The sequence below is a fragment of the Rhagoletis pomonella genome, unplaced genomic scaffold (genome assembly GCF_013731165.1).
Source record: "Rhagoletis pomonella isolate Grant_MI unplaced genomic scaffold, Rhpom_1.0 Rhpom_scaffold_00007, whole genome shotgun sequence".
Lineage (NCBI taxonomy): Eukaryota > Metazoa > Arthropoda > Insecta > Diptera > Tephritidae > Rhagoletis > Rhagoletis pomonella.
In genome coordinates this window covers 11,460,275-11,470,059 of record NW_023458561.1, presented here as the reverse complement: position 1 = coordinate 11,470,059, position 9,785 = coordinate 11,460,275, and the positions used below count along the sequence as shown (strand labels likewise).

The following is a 9,785-nucleotide window of genomic DNA, read 5'->3' as shown; positions in this document are numbered from 1 at the left end:
TAATCGAATATCGCCAAATCTACTTTGCACTATGTCCTGGCGACTAGTAGAGAGGTAACCAAATTGATTTGATGGTTTTTGAAGTCGCTGATTTCGAATATGATGTTCGATTTTTCAGATTTAAAATGGCGGTTCCAATACGGCGACCAAATTTTATAATTTTTTCCCTTTCACCAAAAACATATATATAAGCGGGGCCCGATGCAATACTTTTGGAATTAAAAATGGCGAATCAATATGGCGAACAAATTTTATAATTTTTTCCTTTTCACCATAAGCTCATATAAATAAGGAGTTTTCGAGTCCTCTTATTTCGAATCTGATATCAAATTTTTTAAATTCCATATGGCGGATCCAATTTGACGTTATCGTTATGTAGTTGTTATATTCTTCGGATGTGCTCCCTTTAATAATATTTTGCAGCAAAATGTTTAAAACAGCAGTTTTTGTTGCATCTTTCTTTTCAAACATCAAAAAGCACGCAAAAAACACGTGAAAGTTTTCTAAGAAAAAAGCTCATTATCCAAAAAGTGCAACATGATTCTCAGCCCACAAAATTTAATTAAATATTGTTATTGCCCACAAAGCTTGAAGACCAGCAAATGAAACCAATTTTACTTTACTTAAAGTGGAATATCATAAACTAAATTAGAGTCCATTTTGACAATAAGTTTTATTTCATTTAGCAAGCTAAATGCTAATTTTATTTTTTGTTAATCACACAAATATTACCTTCGTTATTCATTTCCATTCTCCTTTTATTTGAAGTATATTTCTCACTCTAAGACTTACTTATTCCAATTCGAAGTACAAGAATACTGACTTCGAAAGAAGAATAGTAGAGGGACGTGAGCTGCTGCCAATACATTGCTCAGCGTCAATTCTTCGTCAAACACGCCGGCTGTGCTTCTATTCAAAAGCGCTGAAAAGTGTACCCAACTTATCACAAGGGTGCTCTGGGCGTCGAGTACCAGATTTCCATCTTCGTCTTTAAACTTTTTATAGAAATGTAAGTTTTAACAGCGGATATCCCAACGTAAAAACTGTTTAAGCAAATAATGAGTGTGCCCTTTTTTTCTCTAGAGAATTAGCTTAGTGAAGGGATAAAAGAAATTGATCTATTGTTACTTTAAAAAATGACTTTTGGCCATTGCATTGTTGCAATGACGCTGTTTTCGTCGGATCTCTTCTCTTGTCGCGCATCTATGGAATTTTCCTTGTTTTATTGTCGACCTCAAACTAAAATTCATAGTACAATTAAATTATTAAATATCGCTTTTTTTAAAACTGGATAGATGGTTTATTTATAAATTTCTTTTTCATACTCATAAGCTACTCATACAATTTACATAACACATTAATTTGATTTGCGATTCTCACATTTACAGAATACCAAGTTTAAGAAATATACATACATTTTAAAAGTTACCGCATATTTGATCATATTTGTGGTTGAAGTTCATCATAGCAAACATTCAATAATGTATACAAATTTACATTTCTTCATTCACAAAAATTGTGAACGCAATTTACAAGAATTTCATTTCTAACCGTTGGTCTCGTCCACATTTCCAATTAATGCCTCTATGCGAAAATCTTTCGCATTGTTGTGCTTTGTTGTTCTGACATGATCGTACTCGAAGGGAATTATTGTTTGTTTGTGGGTTTCATCATCATTATACTTTACCTTCGATGTATCTTTTAAACCCACAAAGTTATTGTTACCCTTTGAACAATTCGAAATTTCTGAATTATCAAATAATAAAATGTATGAAGATGATCTTTTTGCATCACCCTTATTCCCTTTAACGACGTCTTCAGCGTCTAATTGCGGATCTAATCTATTATTTGTACATACACTATCAATTGAGTCTGATATGTGGGAGTCATGATCATTGGAGCTTTCGACGTCAATTCTATCACACGACAAATCATCGCTTTCATTGAAGATGTTAGAATCTTTGTATTGGAGTAAGTTGCTGCAATCGATATTCTGTTCTTCTATGAAACTGGCCGCCGATCCAACAGAAGAATGCAGTCTGCTGTATTTATCCTGGGTGTTGTCTTGCTTATCGTCCATCACACCGAGAACGTTTGTGTTTTTTCTCATAAACGAGGCATTCTGACAGACTATGTTGTCGAATTTGTCGTTGTTCTGATATGAAAGAACATCTGCACCTGCAAAGAAGTTGAACTTTTTCTCTTCTCTCCGCGCCGCATCGAAAACATCAGTCGGCGCATGCAACATATCGAAGCAATCACGATTGCCTGTGAAATTTGCGACATTAAAATGAACTGGCACTAAAGGCACAGGTTTTCGAATCCAAAATGGCGAAATAGACCCAAAAACCGCAGGAAATGGAAATCTCTGCATAGCGGGTGGACGTTTGTATCTCTTTCGTCTCCTTAGGAAGCTTCCGTTGTCAAACATGTCTTCGGCTAATGGGTCCAATGTCCAGAAGTTACCCTTACCCGGATTTCCTGGTTCGCGTGGAACTTTAATAAAGCAATCGTTTAGGCTCAAATTGTGCCTAATGGAGTTCTGCCATGCAGGAAACTTTTCCTTATAGTATGCGAATCTGAAAAAAGAACACAATTTCTCATAAAAACAGATATATTGAATTTAAAAGCCTAGCAACTAAAAGGCTGTAATAACTAAAAAAAGGAGCACCTTTGAGAAATTTATGCATAATTAATTGTCACACATATTAACGTTTCATAATGTGTAAAAATTGCATGCCAAAGTCTTGTGAAGTTTCAGCATAGTTGCCAACTTGGTGCTTTAAGCACTAGATTTAGTGCTTTTTGAAAATTAAAACGCCAAAAAAAATGGTTTAGTGCCTAGTGCCCTTTTTAGTGCTTTTTTCTGCACTAAAATTTCTGAATTTACAAGAATCGACAAATTTAAATGCACTAAAATGCAAACCATGATTGATAAAAAGATGAAGTTGCAAACCCACGTTCTTGCGTTCTTGTTAAATTGTATTAGCGTTGAAAATGCTAGCACGCAGATAAGTTAAGTGTTTACTTGTCAGGCCATTATCAACTCTACAACCAAAAAAAAAGTGTTTACTTTTTATTTTCTTTATTATTGATTGATTACACAGTCCGAAAAATTTTAACTTTTTTTGCCACCTGAGTTCATCGGTTTTTAGATTTTTCGGTGCTGAATCCAAATCTGGCTGCAGAATTTCTCTAACACGTCCGAATTTTGAGATATCCTAACCTCTAAGTGTAAAAACACGGTTTATTATAAAACAACAAATTTTTTCGCTCATTTCTACTTAGGGTATCATTAAGTATTACTCTTCGCCTTCAAAATTCAATTTCGTTTGTTGCGATTCGATTGCTCTTTCTTCAGATGTACCAGTTTTAATGTACAGTACAGTACAGTGTTGCATGACAAGTATGCAGTGTGGACCTTTTTAAAGAAAATTATTGAGGATATACAAACTAAATATCCCATTTTGAAACAAATTCACGCTGTTTTGGATGGTTGTGCTGCACAATTTAAAAATAATTTCACTCTGTCAAACATCTGTTGGTCGCAAGAGGACTGGGGTGTTGAGATTGGCTGGAACTTTTTCGCAACTAGTCACGGAAAAGGTGCGATGAACGGTCAAACAAATGCTTTGAAACGCTATTAAAACCAGAAGGCAAATAATGAACTCTAGCAAAGATTGCTATGATTACTTGAAAACGAAGAATCTGAACATTAAAATTCATTTCATTTCTACCGACGGTATAAAAAAACAATAAAGAAAAACTCAATAATTGGTGGTCTGCCATTAAGTCAATTCCACATGTTCAAAAGCAGAACTACTTCAAAGCATTAAAGAATAAATGTCTCGCTTATGCCCTCTCTGCAACATCAAGACAAAAACAAATACAAATGTCTCAAAAAGTAAAACTCCGCTACAGCGATGTATACAGCGATAGTGAAAATGGGGATGCACCAGCTTGTTATTAAACAGTTTTATAAAGCTTGTTATTAGTTAAATACGCTTCGTTTTATTTAAAATATAATAAATATTCAAACAAAATAAGTAGTGTGCTTTTCCTTCACGCAGTATGTGTCTTCAATAGTGACTCGTCTCACCGGTCACAAAATACTGTCCCACCCGTCACAAGCTAAAAGAGTTTTTTTTCCCCCAATACCATAAGACCATCAAAGCATAAAATGAACTTTAACATTCTTCAAGCTTCATACGAGAAAGACGCTATAAACAAAATATGTCTAGTTTGTCTTAAATTTTAATTTTTTTTGTTTTTTTTGAGTAAAAAGGGTATCAAAATTCGAAACATTTACTCCTTACATTTGTTTTAAAGTAGTCTTTCAATTAGTTGACTTAAGAAAAAATTCACCGATAGTAACTAGATCGCCATCAGTTAAAAAGCAGCGATATGTGGTACTTTTAAAAAACAATTTTAGAAATCCATATCTAAAATGACGAATTTAGAACTGGTTCAAAACTATAGAAAATGGGGTGCAAAGCGAACTAGGTCCCATATGTCGAATTTAGGACTGGTTCTGAACTATAGAAAAGGTAATGTAGCGGGGGACAATTTCTAATTCCTATGACATCGCTGTGTTAAATTCACCATTTGTTTGCATGCAAAAGAGATTTATCGCGAACTAGTAGTGGTTCTAAATGTACTAGAAGCGCACCAGTTCAAAACTAGAGATTTTCCCCTCAGGTCAGCAATGCTGGGCATACCAACACAGTCTCACTTTGACGTGGTATTAGTGCGTCGCGCTCAGTTATGGTTGCCACATTTTTTATAAATGTACTAAGTGGTATTTTTCGTGCATGGGTCTATTGGTCTATTTTGCCTATACGTATAGTGGAATAATGAATCTTGTAACAATACTATTAGTTTATAGAAACTTTTGCATACGAAAAATTTAGTACATGTAAAATTTAAATTGGTAAAATTCATTTGTTTAATAACTGGGCACCGTTTTCTTAGAATCAAATCTTTGAAATGCCAGCCGGCAAGATGGTTACGGTGCTTAGACTTTATTATTTTCATTAAATAGGTATTTAGTCCTAAAAATAGAGTATAACTTATAAATATTATCCACTAAGTATTTCTGGCCATAAACCAGCATTTATATTTCTCTATCGATTTCTTTAGATAGAAAACAATTTTTCTAAAATAAAGTATGCAATTTGTGCCCTTTTTGAAAAAAATCATGGAACTTATTATAAAATTAGTGAACGTTGGTCAGCAAGAAGCCCATTTTATATTTTTTTAAATTCACACGGCATGAAAAATACAGTTTGCTTATATTAAAAATACGTAGGTGTGACACAATGTCGTTGAAGGTTCTTTGAACTATGAATTGTAGTTCTTATATATAGTCGCACTATTTTGTGTTTGAATCGAAGTAAACTCACGCAAACACCAATCGAAGAATAATACACCACATTTTGCTTTGGGCATTTTTTGTCAATTTCCTACACAAAATGTGGCAAGCGTGTGCTAGAATTAGGAAGAAAAACAATCAACAGCCGAGCGTAAAATTACCTTGGTGAAATCTGCAAGCAGACTGAATCGAAATTCGCTGCTTTGCTTCTGTATCAGTGTTGGCATTTGAGCCGTTTTCTGGCTAGATTTAGCCGGTTGCGATAGCAAACAGCCGCAGAAATTTCGATTTAGCCGGCAGCCGATTTGTTAGCCGTTTTGCAGAAAAAAATTAGCCGTTTTTAGCCGATTTTGCTATTTGTCTTGTTATCTTAAATTTCAAATATGTATATATGTTTCCATTTTTTACTAAGCGACCCAAAATCTGTTTGAAATGGCTACTAGCCTAATCGTGGAGAAAATTTTCATGTCAGGCAGGATTTTATGAAATTGGGCCGATTTCGCTTATTTTTATTATAAATGTCTTAATTTTAAGTGTGAAGTTTTATTCGCAAACTTAGAAAATAAGAAATTGTTTCACTGTTAAAACTCTTAAGATTGGATATCGAGCCCTAACCGCCAAAATAACGTAAGTGACACTTTTTTCAAAATTTTCTTTTTAATGCAGAAATATTCCTAGAGCATCTAGATGCATTTCTGCATCAAAAATAAAATTTTGAAAAAAATGTCGCTTACGTCATTTTGGCGGTTAGGGCTCGATATAGTGCCAACAAACAGAATAAATATTACATGTAGATATTGTCGAGCCCTAATCGCCAAAATAACGTAAGCGACACTTTTTTCAAAATTTTCTTTTTGACGCAGAAATATTCCTAGAGCATCTAGATGCATTTCTGCATCAAAAAGAAAATTTTGAAAAAAATGTCGCTTACGTTATTTTGGCGGTTAGGGCTCGTTGTCTTCCCAGATAGCGCACATTCAATTCTGCCTAAATTACAAAACATAATTTTTGCCCACTCCCAAAGGTTTAAGGTAAGGGAAAAATTGATATATTCAAGCACTATATACATATACTATGTATTTTTTTAAACAAACTTTTTTGCTGAGAACTTATTTAAATTCCAAAAACCGAATGCCAACTTGAATTAAAGGAACCAACACTGAAGTGAGTCAAAATGAAAATAAAAGAGCACAAATTTCTTTGTTAAGCAAAACTCTCTCTAGGAATCCTACGAGACTTCTGCCGGTCATATGGCCGGTCATCTAAATGGGAGATCTGCAGGCTTATGGCATCATATTTTACATCAGAATTGAAGGGATTTCTGAAAAATCTGACCAGTTATTTTGTGTAACTGTGATTTTGCATCCCTTGTCAACATATGACCTCGGTTGATGTTAACTTAAGGTCGCTGTTTTACTGCCTTAAAATTGAAGGGAAATTTTTACAGCGTTTTTTATGTGTATTGGTTTCTATTTGAGTGTATTGAGAATCGGTCAGTCTGAAAAGGCCTTGTAGGGAGGACAATAGGTTTGTTCGTCGAAAATCCAGCGAGAATTATCACTCAAAATATCAGATAGTAAGAAAAAATGCTCCCAAATTCTCTCTCATGTGGAGAAACTTGCAATTTTCTGTACGAACGCAAATTTGGAAGTTTTTCTGCCAGCTAGTGTCCACGGTTGCATTTCAAACAAAAGAAATTTGTATAGAATTTTTAAAATTCTTTCTGAGAGGCAAAAGTAGGATCTACGTGTATATATCTTGTCAGTCCTACTTTCTTCAACATACGTTTCAATTTCTTTGTCAGGTTTACTATATCGACTCTGTTTGAGATTGCATTCCGATTAAGAAAACAGTTTTTTTTGCCGAGTACCTTTCAAATCATTGGAATTAACTAAATTAATTAAGTAAACAAGTATTAACTTACATTTTTCATTTTAAAATCGCTGCAGTTTGTAAATTTTTAAATTTAACGATCTTGTTTATTCAAATTATCGTCGACAAAAAATCCAACCATGCGCCACAATCATATGTTTTTCCTAATTGCAAACTCTTGCTGGCAAAATTTTTTCCGGCGCTGGCGTTGCTCGCGAACAGTGATCGGACTTCTACCACATTGTGATAGATCTACCACTTTTTGGAGCCTCCACCACATCTCCCTCACACAAGGTCTGAAATCTACCACATATTCGCATTTTTAAGTAGTTATAATTTAGCTCCGCATGATTTTCTTTATTTTTTTTAATTTTAAGAGCAAAAATTGTCCAATACTAAACACTATGTGGTAAAAAGTAGGGATACGATATCGAACCGAAAGTACCGATATAGTACTCATTTAAAGTATCGCTGTAAAAATATCGGGCACCCATTAATATCGTAATAAAAAGACTCGATATTCCAAATATCGATACAAAATTCAAAAAATTAAATCTGAATATTGGTGAATTTTCTATTATTATTATAGAATTAACACTTTGCACTTTAATAAGTACATCACTGAAGGCGCGCCACATACCAACCTAAGAGAGTACATATTTCTGCGCTTTAAAGCGCATAATATATCCATATTGCTTTACATATAAATTCCAAAGTAAGTAAAGTTATAGCTCGACATAGATTTGCAAGAAATGAAATATTTAAAGACAATATTAACAACAAAACTTTCAATAAAAATTTTAGTAAGGACAAATTTTTACATCTTGGAATTTGGAAAATTAACTTTTAATTTTTCAAATATTACAACAAAAAGTTTTATACAAATCGATTGCTGAGTGGAAGATCGACCTATCTCGGCAGCTAGTTCGAAAACACCCTACCTCAAAGAACTTTTCAAGAACGCCCTATTTCAGAATTTTATTGAAAAACACCCTATCTCAGAATTTGGTTGAAGAACGCCCTATCTTAGAATTCGGTTCAAAAACGCCCTATCTCACTTCAAAATGTATTGAAAATGTGATGAGATAGGGCATTTTCGAATCGGCAGCTGAGATAGCGCGTTTTTGAAACAAATTCTGAAATAGGGCTTTCTTGAAAAGTTTTTTGAGATGGGGCGTTTTCGAACTGGCTATCGAGATAGGTCGATCTTCCACTCAGCAGTCGAAATAGTCTTGCCCAATTCCCAGAGTTTTGACATTATCATTTTATTTTCTAATACTTTGTCATACAAATGTATAATTATTCACATTACCTTTGTAATGTACATTTACGATTCGATACGATGCAAGGGTTCTGGTACTCGATTCCAATAAATATCGTTTGAAAACTTTCGAGTAAAAAATATCGATATGGTATCATATCGTATCGAAATTCGTGTCCCTAATAACAAGAATGATAGTATACAAGATTTCGCATTCCCGGCGGCGATTTCTCAAATAAGAGTAAACAATTGTGAAAGTATTAGCATCTCAAGTTTTCAACGCGTTGTTTACATTTACTTGAGGATTGTCAAAATTGGCAAAACCCAAGTTAAAAGTTTTTTCTAGAAACTCGAATTAAAAAGTTTTCAGTGAAGGTGAAACCTTGCAGGTTTTTTTCAATTTTTCTAAAAAGTCTGATCTACCAAATTTTTTCTAAATCTACCACACTTTTTTCCAGAATCTACCACACAGAATTTTATAAGTCCGATCACTGCTCGCGAACACAAATTGCCCAGCTCTGATGTACAGAGACAGAGGGAACATTTTCTTTGCAGATCTTCCGCTGTATCGCTGCTTACATGCACACGAACGCATGATCGATAGGAAACAAAAACAGAGACGAAAGCGAATAAATGGAACAATTTTTAATTAGGTTCTTTCCCACACGCAACGCGGGATCCCGCGGGTACCCAAAATAGCCCAAAAATCATTCCCGTACTCAACAAAATGGGTAATAGAGAGCGAAAATTGGAACGTATTGGTTCGTAAGTGTCTTCTTCTTCCTGCCCGAAACAGCCCGGACTTTTTCTCCGGGTAAAAATGGATAAAGTGTCAAAGTGCATATCAGTTGTTTTGTGCTTACATTTTGCCTGCATTTACTTGGTGCTTTTAAGGAATAGTGAATGGCCTGTTGATGTTTTTTCAATCGGGGCACCGAAATTGCGCATATGGAAACTGTGCATTTAGACATTATTTCGGTTTCAACCGAAACTGTGCATGTATGCTTTATTTCGGTTTTTACCATATGCATTATTTCGGTTTTAAACCGAAACTGTGCATGTATGCATTACTTCGTTTTTTTTCATATGCATTATTTCGCTTTTAAAACGAAAGTATGCATATGCATAATTTCGGTATTTTCTCATATGCATTATTTCGGTTTTCAACCGAAACTGTGCATGTATGCATTACTTCGGGTTTTTCATATGCATTATTTCGGTTTTCAACCGAAACTGTGCATGCATGCATTATTTCGGTTTTTGTTATATGCATTATTTCGG

At 34.3% G+C, this 9,785-nt stretch overlaps 1 protein-coding gene across 1 annotated transcript in view; it reads right to left on the bottom strand.

Moving 5' to 3' along the window:
- Positions 1-1,282: 1,282 nt before the first annotated feature.
- LOC118742316 (fork head domain-containing protein FD3) overlaps positions 1,283-9,785 on the bottom strand; it is a 43,055-nt gene continuing 34,552 nt past the window's right edge. The window contains exon 3 of the mRNA XM_036474300.1: positions 1,283-2,579. Within this exon, the coding sequence (XP_036330193.1) occupies positions 1,547-2,579 (1,033 nt within the window). The 3' untranslated portion in view covers positions 1,283-1,546. The remainder of the gene's footprint in view (positions 2,580-9,785) is intronic.